The following is a 17,488-nucleotide window of genomic DNA, read 5'->3' on the forward strand; positions in this document are numbered from 1 at the left end:
TCAAAATTAGATTAGAGCAAATGGAAGCTAATGACTTTATGAGAAATCAAGATACTATAAAACAAATCCAAACAAATGAAAAAATAGAAGGCAATGTGAAATATCTCATTGGAAAAACCACTGACCTAGAAAATAGATCCAGGAGAGATCATTTTAAAATTATTGGACTACCTGAAAGCCATGATCAAAAAAAGAGCCTAGAAATCATCCTTCAAGAAATTATCAAGGGGCGGCCAGGTGGCTCAGCGAGTAAGAACACCAGTGTTGGGATGACCTGGGGGATCGAATCCAGGCTCAGATACTTAGCACCATACCCAGAAATAACTGGCCATGTAACCTTGAGCAAGTTACTTAACCCCAATTGCTTAAAAAAAAAAAAAAAAAAGGAATTATCAAGCAAAATTGCCCTGATATTCTTGAACCAGAAGGCAAAATAGAAATTGAAAGAATTCACTGACCACCCCTTGAAAAAAAATCCCAAAAAGAAAACTCCTAGGAATATCATAGCCAAATTCCAGAGTTCCCAGATCAAGGAGAAAATATTACAAGCTGCCAGGAAGAAACAATTTGAGTACTGTGGAAACACAAGCAGGATAACACAAGATCTAGCAGCTTCTACTATAAGGGATCGAAGGGCTTGGAATGATATTCTGGAGGTCAAAGGGCCTAGAATTAAAGCCAAAAATTACTAACCCAGTAAAACTGAGTATAATTCTTCAGGGAAAATATGGTCATTCAATGAAATAGAGGACTTTCAAGTATTCTCTATAAAAAAAAACAAAACCAGAGCTGAACAGAAAATTTGACTTTCAAATACAAGAAGCAAGAGAAGCATGAGAAGGTAAATAGGAAAAAGAAATCATAAGGAACTTATTAAAGTTGAACTATTTACATTCCTACATGGAAAAACTATAATTGTAACTCATGAGACTTTTCTCAGTATGATAGTTGAAGGGAATATGTATGTATACATACATATATATGTATGTATAGGAGGGTATATGTATGTATAAATACATGTGTGAGTGTGTGTATGTGTGTGTTCATGTATACATAGACAGAGGGCACAGGATCAGTTGAATTCAATCAGTTGAATATATCTAAAAAATAAAATTGAGGTGAGAGGAATATAATGGGAGGAGAAAAGGAGAGATAGAATAGCGTAAATTATCTCATATAAAAAACTGTTCCAATGGATTGGAAGAGCAGGAAGGTAAAAGGGAATGGGTCAACCTTACTCTCATTGAATTTGGCTTAAGGAGGGAATAGCATACACACTCATTTGGGTATCTTAGCCTACAGGAAAATAGGGGGGAAGGGGATAAGAGGGGAGATAATAGAAGGGAGGACAGATGGGGGAGAGGATAGTTAGAAGCTCATACTTTTGAAAAGGAGAAGGATCAAAGTAGAAAATAGAATAAGTCGGGGGCAGGATAGGATGGAGGGAAATACAGTTAGTCTTTCACAATATATATACTATGGAAACATTTTGTATAACTACACATGTACAACCTATATTGAATTGCTTATTTTCCCAGTAGGGGTGGGTGAGGAGGGAAGAATGGAAAGAATATGGAAACCAAAGTTTAAAAAAAAATGTTTTTTACATGCAACTGGGAAATAAAATATACAGGAACCGGGGATAGAAATCCATCTTGCCCTACTAGAAAGTTAGAGAGGGTATGGGGGAGGATATAAGAGAGAGCAGATTGAGGGAAGGGATATTCAACAGACTCACTATCTTGGGGTGGGGAGTAGGGGAAAGACAGGAAGAAAATTTGTAACTCAAAATCTTGTGGAAATGAATGTTGAAAACTTAAAATAAACTTAAAAAAATAAAATAAACTTTTTTTTAAAAAGGAGTACAATCTCCTGTGGACAGGAGCGGAACATGGGAACCCAACTAAGGAACCCACCTGGCAGAGATACTGAGGGAGTACTTTAAGAACTCCCAAGAGGAGGAGAAAAAATACATTATGGCCTGTAGTACCATATATATGAATTGTCTTAGCTATATATGTTCCCTATGAGCATACCCTACCACCCTTGTCCTCTTAAGTTTGTGCTCACTCTTCTCATGGTCACTCTGTATATTTGTGAGACTGTGGGAGAGGTTTGGAGGGGAGGGAGAGAATAGTTTGTAGTTACTATTCTTAGTATGACATCTTAGTAATTGCCGATGCTTTGAGCTAATTGTTTTTGCAGGTTGACCAATAAGAGGAAGCCCACCAGTAGGGGCTCATAGGCTACAAATGTTTTAGAAGCACAAATGTACATAGTACACTAGAACCTGGGAGTAGCACTTATCCTCTGGAAACCCAATATGATAAAGGTGAGTGCAGGTTTTAAGAGTAACGCAGAATGGGAGTTACACTTAATTCTAGAGATTAGTAGCCAAAAATAACAGGGGCTTCTTTCTTTATAAGCCTGAACAAAAATACTTAAACTATTTGGAAGTTTCTTAATATAGAAGGTAAGGCATTCTTCTGAAAAGAGTGTGAAATAAATGAAATTCAGTTGATGTTTATCCATCCCACTCCTCCCCAAAATACACACTTATAGAGCATCTCCAGAAAGTTTAATCAAGAAAGATGAATGAGCAGAAATAATGCAATAATTTTTATTATAACACAAAGGACCCACACGTTTTTTCACAACAGATGATAGGATAGAATCTAACACTAAAGGCACACAGTTAATAACTTTAAGAAGCAAATGCTGGTGCCTATAATAGAATACCATGATAATAACAGTTCTTAAGCAGTAGAAATGTCCTGGGTCATCATATAACAAATGTGGCTCACATTAATCTTGAAAGGTAAACAAATATAAAGCATGATTTGCATTAGCAGTTAAGTGATATTGCCAAGGTCATACAGAATGTAGCTGACATTTATATATAGTACTTATACAAAGTGGTTTACACACATCATCTTATACACCTGTAAGGGAGATACTGAGGCATAGGTGTGTCTAGGAGAATATGCACAACCTACTACATATATTACTAAAGGTTCTTCCCTTCCCCTTCCTTACACTCTTCTGAGCACCTCTTTGACTACATGCCCAGTTTTCAGATGAGGAAACCAAGGTTCTTAGAAGCTAAATGTTACAAGTGGAATTCAAACCCAAGTCTTCCTGACTCCAACTCCAGTACTCTATCCACTATCCAAAGCCCACTTGGACTTCTCCCATGGTTTCTTCACTGCAGCGAGTAGCATAAATATTTATGTGGGACTTGGAACCAGGAAGACCCAAGTTCAAATCCTGCCTCAGTTACTCATTTGCTGTATGACTCTGGACTGATCACTTGTGTCTCTATTAGCATCCACCTCAGGGATGCTGGAGAATTCAAAAGAATTGAGAATCAAATGAGTTAACTTATGTTAAATGCTTTGCAAACCTTGAATTACTAGGATCACTATTTAAGCATTTAAATCAGGCTTAGGTTGCCCTCAGCTAAATAAAGCCTTTTGGGTTTTCAGGATGAGTGAAAGACAGTCTTAACATTTAGATAAATGACATTAGCCTATGGATCACAATGGATAGCATAGATTATGGCCATTACTTCAGCTTTGCCCAAAATATACCAAAATTAAAAAGGAAAGAGAATTCATCAGGATTATATCACACTCATCATTCAGCTTCTTAGTGTCTGCCTTTATCTCAAGTCCATTTCCAAGAGTATAACATAATCCATTGATCCTCCTAATATGGGTAATGGAATGTTTTCCTTGACTAAAAATGTGTCAGTTAAGAATTATGTCCTTAGGAATTTTCAGAGAAAGAAATTAAAGATATCTATAAGCACATGAAGAAATGCTCTAAATCACTATTGAGTAGAGAAATGCAAATCAAAACAACTCTGAGGCACCCCATCTCACCAGTCAGATTGGCTAAGATGACAAAACAAGAAAATGACAAATGCTAGAGAGGATGTGGGCAAATTGGAACACTAATGCATTGCTGGTGGAGTTGTGAACTGATCCAGCTTTTCTGGAGAGCAATCTGGAATTATGCCCAAAGGGCTATAAATAATTTCATATCCTTTGACCCAGCAATACCACTCCTAGGATTATATCCCACAGACATCATAGAAGTGGGAGGAAGACCCATATGTACAAAAATGTTTATAGCAGCTCTTTTTGTGGTGGTAAAGAATTGGAAATTAAGGGGGTGCCCATCAATTGGGGAATGGCTGAACAAGTTGTGGTATATGCATGTTATGGAATACTATTGTGCTATAAGAAACGAGGAGCAGATGAACTTCATATTTACCTGGAGAGGCTTATACGAACTGATGCTGAGTGAAAAGAGTAGAATCAGGAGAAATTTGTACATAATTACAGACACAACGTATGTGTAATGACCAACTTTGATAGACTGGGCTCTTCTCAGAAATGCAGTGATATAAGTCAATCTCAAAAGACTCATGATGGAGAAAAATGTATACATCCAGAGAAAGAACCAGAAAGAATTGAGTTTATATCCACATGGAAGCAAAATACCTGATCTTTTTCCTTTTCTTGTTTGGTTTTATGTCCTCTTTTCCATTTTTCATTCCATCTGATACAATCCGTCTTTATAACCTGACTAATGTATAATGTGAATGTATTTACAGATCCTATACTTGACTGTATGCCACCATGGGGGGAAGGGGAGGGAGGGGGACAAAATGTGAAACTCAAGGAATAGTGGAATTGAATCTTGTAAACTAAAAGTAAACAAATTAATAAAAAATAAATAAAAATAAATTAATTATGGCCTTAGGGGCAAAGCCAGGATGGTGGAGTAGAAACAGGATTTCCATGGGTCTCCTGCTTCTGCCTCCTCCAATACATGTAAAAAATTACTCTGAACAAACTTTGGAACTATAGAACCCACAAAATGACAGAGAGAAGCTAACCACCAGCCCAGCAGACTGGCAGATAGGAGCCAGGGCAGAGCTCTGGGAGCCAAGCCCAGCCCCAGCCAAGCATGAGCCAGAGGTTTTAGCCACAACCAGCCACTGGCTAGAGGGACTTCGGATCACCAGCAGCTGTGGCAGTTTCTAGAACTATCAACCCATAGATGCCAAAGACAAAGTGAGAGGTCAGTGTAGACTTCGAGGGATCTGGTAGTTTGGGAATACAGTCCAGCCTTTGACCCTGGGGCGAGAAGTGGCTGAGGCTCCTCAGCCATGCAGCCGCCACCATGTAGCTGCTTCAAAGCTCCTGGCCTTCAGACTGTAGGGGGACCAAGAAACCATTTTGAGAGGTAATCACTCTTGCTTTAACCTGCTTGGATCTGGATCACTCTCTAGGGTGGAGGTCCTAGGGTGTGTGACCAGTTTGCTTCAGAGATGGCAGTCAATTAATAGTCAACAGCTGAGAAAAACCCAGCAATTTGAGACAAAGCTCCCATTTCTGGTAGCAGAGTTCTATTGTGGCAAAAAGCTCAAAAGTCAAGTAATTGAGTGGCAACATAAGGAAGCAAAGAAAGCTCAGCAATCTGACTTTACACTCCTATTTTGGGGACAAAAAGGATCAAAGCATGGAACAAGAGGAAAACAGCAAAGTCAGAACTCCTGTACCAAAAGTTTCCAAGAAAAATATGAGCTGGTTACAGGCCATAGAGGAGCTTAAGAAGGATTTTGAAAACCAAATATGAGAAGTGGAGGAAAAATTGGGAAGAGAAATGAGAATGATGCAAGAAAATTATGAAATGAGAGTCAACAACCTGACTGAAGAAAATAATACCTTAAAAAATAGATTAACTCAAATGGCAAGAGGCTCAAAAAGCCAATGAGGAGAGGAATGCCTTAAAAAGCCAAATTTGCTATCTCCCTTCTTGGGTGCAGATGGTTTCCTTGGGAAGAGAATCAGTTTGGAATGATATTCTTTCACTTGCTGCACATTTGCCTGGAGATACTCTGTAGACTTATTTTGGTGATGAGGGTCCACAGAGATACCAATGGTCTGTGCCACTTTTTTATGGATACCAGCAACCTGAAGTTCTTCCAAACTGAATCCTCTACCAGCACGGACTTTGGTGTGGTATTGGACAGTAGGGCACCTCACGATGGGCCAGATGGGACCAGATGCAGGGCGAGGAGCAATTTAGTGGGCTTTTGCTTGATGAGTCTTTCACCTTCTGATCTTCCTGTCTGGCTGGTTAAACCATTTGGCAACTTGTCTCTGCCAGTCTTTGTGGAAATGGGGCTTCAGAATCATGCCATTTCGGCTGGGCACCATGGCTGCTTAGAGCCCTTCTCATGGGCACCTCAGCCGATCAGAAAGGAAAAATCAAGTTACTATTAAACAGATCCAAACAAATGAAAAAATAGAAGGCAATGTGAAATATCTCAATGGAAAAACCACAGACCTGGAAAATAGATGCAGGAGAGATAAGTTAAAAATTATTAGACTACTTGAAAGCCATGATCAAAAAAAGAATCTAGAAATCATCCTTCAAGAAATTCTCAAGGAAATTTGCCCTGATGTTTTAGAAGCAGAGGGCAAAACAGAGGTTGAAAGAATCCACCAATCACCTCATGAAAAAGATCCCAAAAAGTAAACTCCTAGGAATATTATAGCCAGGTTCCAGAGTTCTCCAATAAAGGAGAAAATATTACAAGCAGCCAGAAAGAAACAACTTGAATATTGTAGAAACACAATCAGGATAACACAGGATCTGGCAGCTTCAACACTGAGGGATCAAAGGGCTTGGAATATGATACTCTGGAGGGCAAAGGAGCTGGGATTAAAACCAAGAATCATCTACCCAGAAAAACTGAGTATCATGTTTCAGGGGAAAATATTGTCATTCAAAGGAATAGAGGACTTTCAAGCATTCATGATGAAAAAACCAGAGTTGAATAGAAAATTTGACATTCAGATACAAGAATTAAGAGAAGCATGAGAAGGTAAACAGGGAAAAGAATTCATAAAGAACTTATCAAAGTTGAACTCTTTACATTCTTACATGGAAAAATGATAATTATAACTGATGAAACTTTTCTCAGTGTGAGAATAGTTGAAGGGAATATAAATGTATATATATGTATATATACATACATATATGTCTATATAGGAGGATATATGGGCATATGAATACATATGTGAGTGTGTGTATATATGTGTACAGGTATAAATAGACAGAGGGCACAGGACTAATTTAATAGGAAGGGATGATACTTAAAAGGTGAAACTGAGAGGCGAGAGAGGAATATAATGAGAAGAGATGGGGAGAGACAGAATGGGGCAAACTATCTCATATAGAAGAGGCAAGGAAGAATAGGAAGGCATAAGGGAATGGGTCAACCTTATACTCATTGAATTTGGCTTAGGGAGGGAATGACATACACACTAAATAGGGTATCTCACTCTACAGGAAAGAGGTGCAAAGGGGATGAGAGGAGGGATGATAGAAGGGAGGTCAGGTTAGGGGGGAGGGAAGTTGGAAGCACATACTTTTGAAAAGGGACAGGATCAAAGTAAAGAATAGAATAAGTGGGGGGTAGGATAGGATGGAGGGAAATATGGTCAGTCTTTCACAATATATCTGCTATGGAAATGTTTTTCATAGCTACACATGTACAACCTATATTGAATTACTTATTTTCCTAGTAAGGGTGAGTGACGACAGAGGAAGGGAAAGAACCTGGAATTCAAAGTTTTAAAATCAAATGTTTAAAAACATCATATATATTACTAATATTATTATTTTACATGCAACTGGGAAATTAGATATACAGGAAAAGGGGCATAGAGATCCACTGGAAAAGTTGAAGAGGGGATGGGGGAGGATATAGGTGAGAGCAGATTGGGGGAGGGGGTATTCAGTGGGATCGCTGTTTTGGGGTGGTGGGTGGACAATGTGGAGAAAATTTGTAACAAATTCTTTTGGAAATGAATGATGTAAACTAAAAATAAACATAAAATTTAACAAAAAAAGAATTATGGCCTTAGCTTTCCATATCTCACATTCACTTGAACCCTCTGTTCAAATAAGGGGGTCAATAGTAAAATGGTTGATTTCCATTTGCAAGACAGAACTATATTTACATACCTGATGCGACTATTCATTTGACATACAGAATTGTGAAATAAATATCAAGATGATTTCGATCAAACTAGATATAAAAATGTCAACATCCTGCTCATTCATAAAATTATAATAGTAGCTCACATTTCTCCAGCACTCTAAGGTTTTTCAAAGAAAGCATTCTCCTCACTACAGACCTGTGAAGAAAGTAGTGTTCTATCATTTTCCCCACAAATGAGGAAGGTAGGAGCTCTAAGTAAGTGACTTTTCCAGGGTCACACAGTTAGAAACTAGCAGAACCAGAATCTAAACCCATGACTTCTGATTTGAAAACTAGCACTTTGCCCAACAGCCCAAGATGCCTTTTTAAAGCATCAGTACTAAAATTCCATAAATACCTGAAGCATACACATATTATATAGTTTAGTTAGATGTTACATAGGTATATATGTTTACATTCTGAATCCCAGTAGAATATAACTTCTTGAAAGCAGAGGCTACTTTGTTTCTTTTCTTTGAAACCCTAGCACCTAGAACAGTGCCAGGTTCATAGTAGGCATTTGATAAATGTTTATTGAATGAATATATGAATATTCATACTTTTTGTTGAAAATAATCCTTTCTCTTTTTAAAAAAAAATTTCAACTTAGCATTACAATATACTATTATTCAAACATCGGGGACAAGAAGAAGCAACTGGGAAGTTGTATTCTTAGTTTAAAACTTTTAAAAAGACATCTAAATATTACTTATTTTTGTTTTTTTACTGCTCTTGAAATTTCATTGGTATGAGAACTCCCATTGAAATAATTCCCTTTACCAATACAAGTTGGATTGCCTAATACACTGAGAGCTACTTGCCCTTGGCTCACAAAGTCAGGATATGTCAGAAAGGCAAGGCTTGAACCCAAGGCTCCTTTACTCCTAGGCTAGTTCTCTATCCACTAAGCCAGACATAACCCACTCATGGTGGCAGCTAAGGAAAAAACTGCCCAGTTCTGCCAACCAGATTAAAAATGTAATTGGGGGGGGGTGGCTAGGTGGCACAGTGAATAGAGTACCAGCCCTGGAGTCAGGAGGACCTGAGTTCAAATCCTACCTCAGACACTTAACACAAAAAACTAGCCATGTGACCTTGGGCAAGTCACTTAACCCCAATTGCCCTAGGTTCCTCCCTCCAAAAAATATAATAATTTGGAATTATTTAACTAAAAATAAAACAATACAACACAGATGATAATATTAATTTGTGGTTTTCTAAGTCACTAGGTGACTATGTGTGTTTGAAACCACTGTGGCAAAGTCAAACTGTCTTTCAAATATTAAGCTACAATAATTGAAAAAAAAAAACTTGGTCACCTCCCCATTTCTCAAATGAAAAGTCATAGTTATGGAGGTGAAGGGGGAGTAGAGAGGGAGGAGAGAAGAAATTTATAATGAAATTTTGATACCACATAATTAGATTGGAAAGAAGATAAAATAAGTAACAAATCAACTCTGAGCTTTTTGTATCTAAGGAGCTGAAGGACATCATTCAAGAGAAATTTTAATGTTTTTACACAGTAATTAAATTATTAAACTGAATAATTAGGCAAGAAAATAAAAAAATATTTACTAATCATTAAAATACCGGTCTTGAGTTTGGTGATTTTAAATTAGGCTTTCAAATACTTTGCTGTGGATTTAATGGTATGATCTGATTTCTAGGTGATCCACTTTGAATTACAGATGTGATGGAATGATCTCATCTCGAGGTGATCCACTTTGGATTATAGATGTGATAGAATGATCTCATTTCTAGGCAATCCACTTTGGATTACAGACATTCTCTCGGGATGCCAAATCCAGAATAGAACATACTGAATATGGTTTTGTTGGTTTATTTTTCATGGTAGATTATGGGGAGGAGGAGTTTTCAGCACCAGGACCAAGGAAAGCAAAGAGTCTTCCATCCAACAGGAAGAACCAGGGCCAAAAGAATCAATACTAGGAAGAGACATGATTAGAACCCAGACATGCAGACAAGTTAGAAGTCCAAGTGGGTCAGAAAAATAAAGGAAGGTCAACAGAAAGCATATGGGAATAGTAATGGGGACAAGTCATGTTATTTTATTGGCATGAGGAACTCCCAAGTTAGGAAACTCCCTCTCCCCATACCAGTTACCACTTTCTCTGCCCCTTATAGTCTTAGAGCATTATCTGAAGTGCTAAGAGGGTCAATGACCAGCCAGCAAAGTGTACAAAAATACATAGGTATTCTAAAGCAAAATCTAAATTCAATGCAATCATCTTAGAAAAAAAATATAAAAAGCAGCAATTCATTTAAGTTCAACCAGTCTAAGAGCTGCCTCAGAAATGTGGTCAATGGGTCTTTCCTTGGCCTTCTGTGAAGTACATTTCAATGTGACTGAAGGCAGGGTTAAAAGTGCCGCCATCTTCCGTTGCATAAGGTTGGTGGTTTAAAATTAATTTCTCCTAAAAAAGAAAAGTTAAGTGGTTACATCAATACTTTGAGGATTGGTAGCTTCAGCAGCCAAGGTTCTCCTCCACTAGTAGGAATCACACCCATCTGTCTTACTAAATGGAGAGTTGCTGTAGCTGACAAACATTTCCCCCTAGAGGCCAACCATTTGGTGATGAACCTTTCAGTTGCCCAGCTCAAAGCCTTTCCTTCTAGGGAAGAGCTTGCCAGGGCTTGGGTTCCACCAGCAGAGCCTTCTGGGCCCCAGCATTGACTCCCTGCCATCAGGAAGCAAGAGAACTGGATTTTAATGAAGGAATGAGGAGGGTAGGATGGGTCAAGTACACAACTGCAAATTATTGATGCTTAAAAAAGTTTTTTTAATTATTTAGATAACACAGTGGATTAAGTGCTGGACCTGGACTTGGGAAGATGTGAGTTCAAATCTAGCCTCAGACACTTACTAGCTGTGTGACCCTGGGCAAGAATTTAACTTTCTGCCTCAGTTTCTTCATCTATAAAATGAGAATAATAATATATACCCCTCTCTGGGTAGTTGTTTTCAAAATAAACAAAATGAGATAAATAAATTACAAAAATAAATAAAATGAGATCATATTTGTAAAGTACTTTGAAAATCTTAGAGTGCTACATAAGTTCTAATTTTTATTTTTATAGTGACTTCCTATTTTAATGAGGGAGTAATACAGAACAAACACATATCATTAAACTTCACAAGTTCAAAAAAGATTTTTATCAGTGGATAGTTCCTCCACATATAACCCCTCCTCAAACATATATATGTAGAAGTGTGTACATAAGTATGTGCATATATATACACATATGTGCATGTTTGCATATTCATATTTGTATATTATGATATACTTATTTTGGAGAAAGGTTTATAAGTGGAGAGAATATTCACTGATAAAAATGACTTTTGGAGGAAAAGGTCATTTATGTACAGAAATATTTATAGTGTCTCTTTGTGATGTCAAAATTGGAAATTAAGGAGGATACCTGTCAATTGGGGAATGGCTCAACAAAATATGGTATGTGAATGTAACAGAACACTATTGTACTCTGAGAAATGAAGGAAGAGATATTTCAGAGAAACCCAGGAAGACTTGTATGGACTGGTGCAGGGTGAAGTGAGCATCACCAGAAGAACAATTCATACAAGAACATTAACATTGCAAAAACCAATTATTTAAATCCACATGCACATTTTATACACACAGATAGAGATAGGTATACACATATCTATAAATTATAGATATATAGATATGTATAAATATATATGTTATATTATATTGTGTTATATTACCTTATATGACAGACACAAACATACACAAATCTATCAGGTATCTCAAAAGTCATAGTGTGGTTTTAGTTAACTTTAATGAGGTTTAAACTACACTTAGACTTTTGAGACATCCTGTATACAGGAAGAGATAGGCAGAAAAGCAGAAAGAAAGAGAGACAGAGTCAGAGAAAGACAGAAAGAGAGAGAGAATCTGCATTTGTGATTTCATGATTTCATTGGTATGGGGGAACTCCTCCCATTGTATACCTATAACTACTCTGTAATCTGGAGTCTTGGAGAATTCCTGGGGTACTGAAAGACTAAGCTTCTTACCCCCAAATCACACAGCCAGTAGCATCAGAGACAGAATTTGAATCCAGATCTTCTGGGCTCATGGCCAGTTCTCTCTCCATCATGACACAATGCTTCTCCCCCAACTTTTAGCGTATGATTTCATAAGTTACCATGACTGGGGGGGGAGGGGGAAGGAATCATTACCTGATGGCCAAACTTTTGGTACTAAACATTTATAAAATTAACTAGAGGGGTCCCTGGGCACTAACGAATACTTGAAAGAACTTGACAGAGCTCCCTTCTACTGGCAGAGGCTTTGACCTCCCAGGGTCACTTCCGTTCCCATTGTAGTGAGACTTTGGTGGAGGTATCAATAGAGGATTATTATCTCTTTTCTCCGCTATGTTTAGGAAGGGGAGGAGAGAAGGAGAAGAAAGTAATCCTTTCTTGTTATAAAATGATAGGAATGATCTTAAGAAAAAAAAACCATACCCTCTTTAAAAAGTCAAAGTTGGATAAAAAGTCTGCTTTTGTTAGTAGGAATCTGTCATCTGTGCTCTGTTTTCTTCCTCCTGAAAAAAAAAAACCAGCCAGTTATAGAAGCATATTCAAACCTCCATTTTTAAGTAAGCTGAGAACATTCAGAAATAAAATTTTCTCCAGTCTAAAATCCTTTCCACATTTACCAGAAGAAAAATCATTTTATCAGGCCTTAATCAAACTCTCCAAGAAACAATGTCCTCTACTAAAATCCTCTTCCTCCTTTCTTTTAGTCTTAAACCTATTTTCTTAGGCAAATGTCCAAGAAGAAAGGGAAACTGAGGCCTAAGAAAGTGGATTGGTGGTGAAACATAAGAAAAATGTATTTTTGTCTCTCTATCCCTAGTACCTAAGTGCAGTGTCTCCTACTAGTGAGAGCTTAGAAAAATGCTTATTGCTAAAATAAATCATTCAAGATTCCCATTTATAAATTGGAAGAAACAATTCATGTATTCTACTATGAGAACTGTAATATAGACTCACTGATACAAGTGACTGTACGTTGCCTGCAAAGGTTATTTCAAAATGATTGCGATATAGAAACAGGTACCTGTTAGGAGGCTAACAATTATTCCCACAAGTAGAGTGACCAAGGTTCCAATGGTGCTGAAGTACAGATATGACAAGGAATACCAGTTATCCATTAAGGGAGTTCTAGAAAGAAAAGGGGGAAAGCTACATTATAAGATTAATCTATGAGTCTCATATCAAAAACAATGGGCAGTCAGTATGTTCTATTGGTATCCACAAAACGTTAAAAGAAGGAGAAGAGCACCATTGTGCTACATCCCCCCCCCCCCCTTATGGGAAGACATGGGCGAAAGTCCAATAGGATGTGAGCAGGCATGGATTGTGTTTGGGATCTGTATTTTCGAAGGGGGTTCACACATTGGTGAGTTCAAAGATCCATGGAGGTATAAGGTATGACCAACCCAAAACACACATACATCAGTGATCCCAAAGGCAGATGGATGTCAGTCTTAGGAGTTATGTCTTCTACTTGTTTACTTAATTTAAAAAAACAACATGATATTGTAAAATTTATTTCAATTACCTTTCAACGTTGTGAATTTGAAAAGCACTAGTAGAGAATGGCATTTCTGTAGTGGTCATTGTCCAGTTGCCCTGGGAGTCTAAGTTGGTTATGTTACAACCATCAGTAACAAGGCTCAAGGGCAAAGTCCTCTCTGGAAGAGGGGGATAAAGCTGAGCTCCAATTCCAACCCAAAGGGAAATGACAAATCCAGTAATGAGTCCTACAAATGCCCCCTGTAAAACAGAAGTGCTTTTAAGAGGAAAGCAATAATTTTCTTTGAAAGGAAAAAGAAATGGATGGAATAATGAAGCAACTTTTCACATGTCAGAGTTTCTGGCACATATAAAGCCATAAATAATCTATTAAACTCCTACTATGTGCCACGCACTCTGGTACACATAGCATATAGTTAGAGATCTTAATTTATTTTTTTTTGGAGGGCAATTGGGGTTAAGTGACTTGCCCAAAGTCACACGACTAGCAAGTGTGTCATGTGTCTGAGGCCAGATTTGAACTTGGGTCCTCCTGACTCCAGGGCTGGTGATGCTTTATTCATTGCACCTGAAATGTTAAATTTATTATATAGGGATTGATGGAAAAGTGGAAAGATTAGGATTAGGATTCAGAGTGACTTAAATCCTGACTGTTACTATGTGTATAATCTTGGAAAAGTCACTTTTTTGTGGCTTAAAAAAAGTATTAAAATTATTTTTTTCAATTAGAAATCTAATTTTTCTCCCTTCCATCTCCCCTGACCCAAACTAAAAAGAAAAGAAAAACAAAACCTTTGTAACAAATATACATAGTTAAGAAAACAAATTCCCACATTGGCTGAGTACAACAAATATGTGTCTTATTCTGCATCCTGAGTTTGGGAAAGTCACTTAAGCTAGATCAGCCTCAGTTTCCTCATCTGTTAAATGAGGAAACTGGGTCAGAGCTTCTCTAAGGTCCTTTACCCATCCAGATGTATGAACCTGTGATCTTTCCTGCCCATTCCTATATTCATTCAGTCACTAAGCCTTGTTAATTTCTGGAAGGTCTCACATCTTCACCTCTTCTCCCCTCTCATTACCACTTACTTAGTCTCCTCATGGGGGCAGCTAGGTGGCTCAATGGATAGAGCACTTAGATTTAGGAAGACATCTTCCTGAGTTCAAATCTGGCCTCAGATACTTAATAGTTGTAGGACTCTGGACAAGTCACTTAACCCTGTTTGCCTCAGTTTCCTTATCTGTAAAATGAGCTCAAGGTGCAGATGGCAAACCACTCCATAATCTTTGCCAAGAAAACCCCAAATGGGGTCACAAACAGTTGGACCCTACTGAAAACAATGACATCTATGAGCTGGCACCAGAAGACAGACAGTGCTTCATCTTAAGGAGGTAGCCTGGTGTAGAGTAAACAAAGCTGGCTTTGGAGTCAGAGGACCTGGGTTCAAATCCTGCTCCTGATACGTGTAACCTGGGGTAAGTCACTTAAACTCTCTGGGCCTCAGTTTCCTTATCTGAAAAATAGGGGGATTGGACTAGATGGTCTCGGAGGTCCCTTCTGCCTCTAGATTTATATGATTCTATATTTCCACATACTATCCTACTGTCCCCCTAGGCTGTCTTGCCATCTGCTTGCCTCCTAGTGTCTCATCCACCACCTTCCCTGCCTGTTGTGTTTTGGGCACAGAATCCACAGTACTTCTAGAAAAAGCAAGTCAGTGGACTGACTGCTACATCAACCCACTATCCTAGTGACTCCCCACACCAAAACTCCTCTCCCTGGCACCATTAACTGATATAAACTGTTAGGGTGTAATCACCTTGAGGTCAGGGACCCTCTATATTTCTATCCTCAGTGCTTAGCATTGTACTTGGCACACAGTAAGAGCTTAATAAATACTTTTTCATTCATTCATTCACTTTGGCGAAGGATATTGTCTTCATAGTCATACTTTATACTTACAATTGAGTTGGCAAAGGGGACCAAGATCCCCAGAGAAAACAAGCCCAAAAGTGGTCCACCAATCATGCCAAAGATACTGAGTGCTGCCTAATGAGAAAATAAAATATCACAAATCAGTCATGAAAGGTACATTCCTGAGAAAAAGTTAGCTTTTCCATTTGGACAGGAAACAATGGAATAGAGGAGCCAACAATACATTCTGGCTTTCCCAAAATAGAAAAGAGGTTGGCTGGACAAAGAGGCACTTTTTGTTTATCACAGAGATGCTTGGTAGTAATGGCCAACAGGAGTTGTATCTCATGGAGGCATTCCAAGGTTCAATCTCTTTTCACCACCTGCACTTCAATGATCAGAAGTAGCTGTGAAAATGCCTTCCAATGGTCATAGTGAGCAAAAGCTGGGGAATCTGAAGCATCATTTAGGTGGAAAGCAAACTCATTAGTGACTTCTCACCATTAATTACTTTCCAGAGCCACCATAATTCAACTCTTACCTGTAACAAGGCTCCCATTAGCGATGCCACAGCTGCCATCCCAATGCATAGAGCTCCATACAGCACACCTAGAGAAGCAGATGGAAAGTCAAGTTCAGATCGATGCTAACAGTTAACATTCTCAATGGAATGTATTCATCATGGCTTTTATACAGGCAAATAACAGACTAGAGTGAAGAATAGCCACACTGATCAAAGAAGGTAAAAGGTAAAAATGGGATGTGGTTTTCTGCCAGAAAAGTAATATGCAAAGTTGATAAATATTACCCTAGTGTTGTGTTTAGGATTAGCTGAAACACTAGATTACATTAAGAAAAGAATCCCTGGAATTAACTGTGGGGATCATAATCCTAACAACTATTGTATTATAAGTCTAATCCTCCACAAACATTTCTGTTCATAGGAAAACTAATATATCTATCCCAGTTTACCAGTAATAGAGTATTTCTATTCTGAACTGCTATTATTGTTCATTTGTGTCAGTCATGTCCAGCTCTTTGTGACCTCATTTGATTTTGGTTTTTTTGGCAAAGATATTGGAGAGGTTTTCCATTTCCTTCTCCAGCTCATTTTACAGATGAGGAAACTAAAGCAAACGGGCTTAAGTGACTTGCTTAGGGTCACACAGCTTAAAAGTGTCTGCATCCAGATTAGAACCCAGGAAGATGACCTGTCTGACTTCAGACATGGTGCTCTCTGTACTATGGCGCTACCTAGCTGCCCATTATCATAATTAGAATTCACCAAAAAGTCAAAAGGCTACCTAAGGAGGTAGTGATTACCATCCTCTTCCCCCATTTCCCACTGCCAGCATTGGATGTCTTCAAGCAAAGATTGAATGACTACTTGATGACTGTGATATAGAGGGAGTGATAATTATTAACAGGTAGGACTGGAATGGCAAATGAGGTTTCTTCCAGTTCTAAGATTCCATGATGCTAAGACTCTGATGGTCTAAGATCCCTTCTGAATCTAGATCTAATATGAATTATGCTTTCAATCTTAAATCTAGGATGTCACGTTAACACAAAGATGTTTGTCCAGCCTAAACTTAGCCAGATCCCTGGTGATAATTTTATAAACATCCATCCCTTTGATGTCATTTGACAAAGTGAAAATATTCAATGGACACTCACTTGTTCCTTTTGAAAGCCAAGACAGAGTCTTTTCTGAGAGTGATCGGAAGTGAGGTTTAATGAGGTCTTCTATTGTTACTGCAGCTAAAGCATTGATGCTGGAGGACACTGTGCTGGGGAGACAAAGGAAAATCTTTTATTTTTTATTTACTTTGCTATGCTTTAATAAATATTTAATAACTGGAGAGAAGAAATTAGAAAAAAAATTGGCAAGGACCATCAATATTTGAGTGAATTCATA

General features: G+C 38.0%; 1 protein-coding gene across 1 annotated transcript in view; it reads right to left on the reverse strand.

Annotated features, from left to right (window-relative positions):
* Positions 1-2,606: 2,606 nt before the first annotated feature.
* Positions 2,607-17,488, reverse strand: part of LOC138166731 (sodium-coupled monocarboxylate transporter 1-like) — a 47,350-nt gene continuing 32,468 nt past the window's right edge. The window contains exons 9-15 of the mRNA XM_069095228.1: positions 17,248-17,360; positions 16,112-16,179; positions 15,619-15,705; positions 13,681-13,895; positions 13,177-13,280; positions 12,579-12,658; positions 2,607-10,500 (exon numbers count right to left, since the gene is read on the reverse strand). Coding sequence (XP_068951329.1) covers positions 10,387-10,500; positions 12,579-12,658; positions 13,177-13,280; positions 13,681-13,895; positions 15,619-15,705; positions 16,112-16,179; positions 17,248-17,360 — 781 coding nt within the window. The 3' untranslated portion in view covers positions 2,607-10,386. The remainder of the gene's footprint in view (positions 10,501-12,578; positions 12,659-13,176; positions 13,281-13,680; positions 13,896-15,618; positions 15,706-16,111; positions 16,180-17,247; positions 17,361-17,488) is intronic.

Source organism: Petaurus breviceps, unplaced genomic scaffold (assembly GCF_028583685.1).
Source record: "Petaurus breviceps papuanus isolate PSGF00001 unplaced genomic scaffold, PetGlider_PUasm1.0 225, whole genome shotgun sequence".
Lineage (NCBI taxonomy): Eukaryota > Metazoa > Chordata > Mammalia > Diprotodontia > Petauridae > Petaurus > Petaurus breviceps.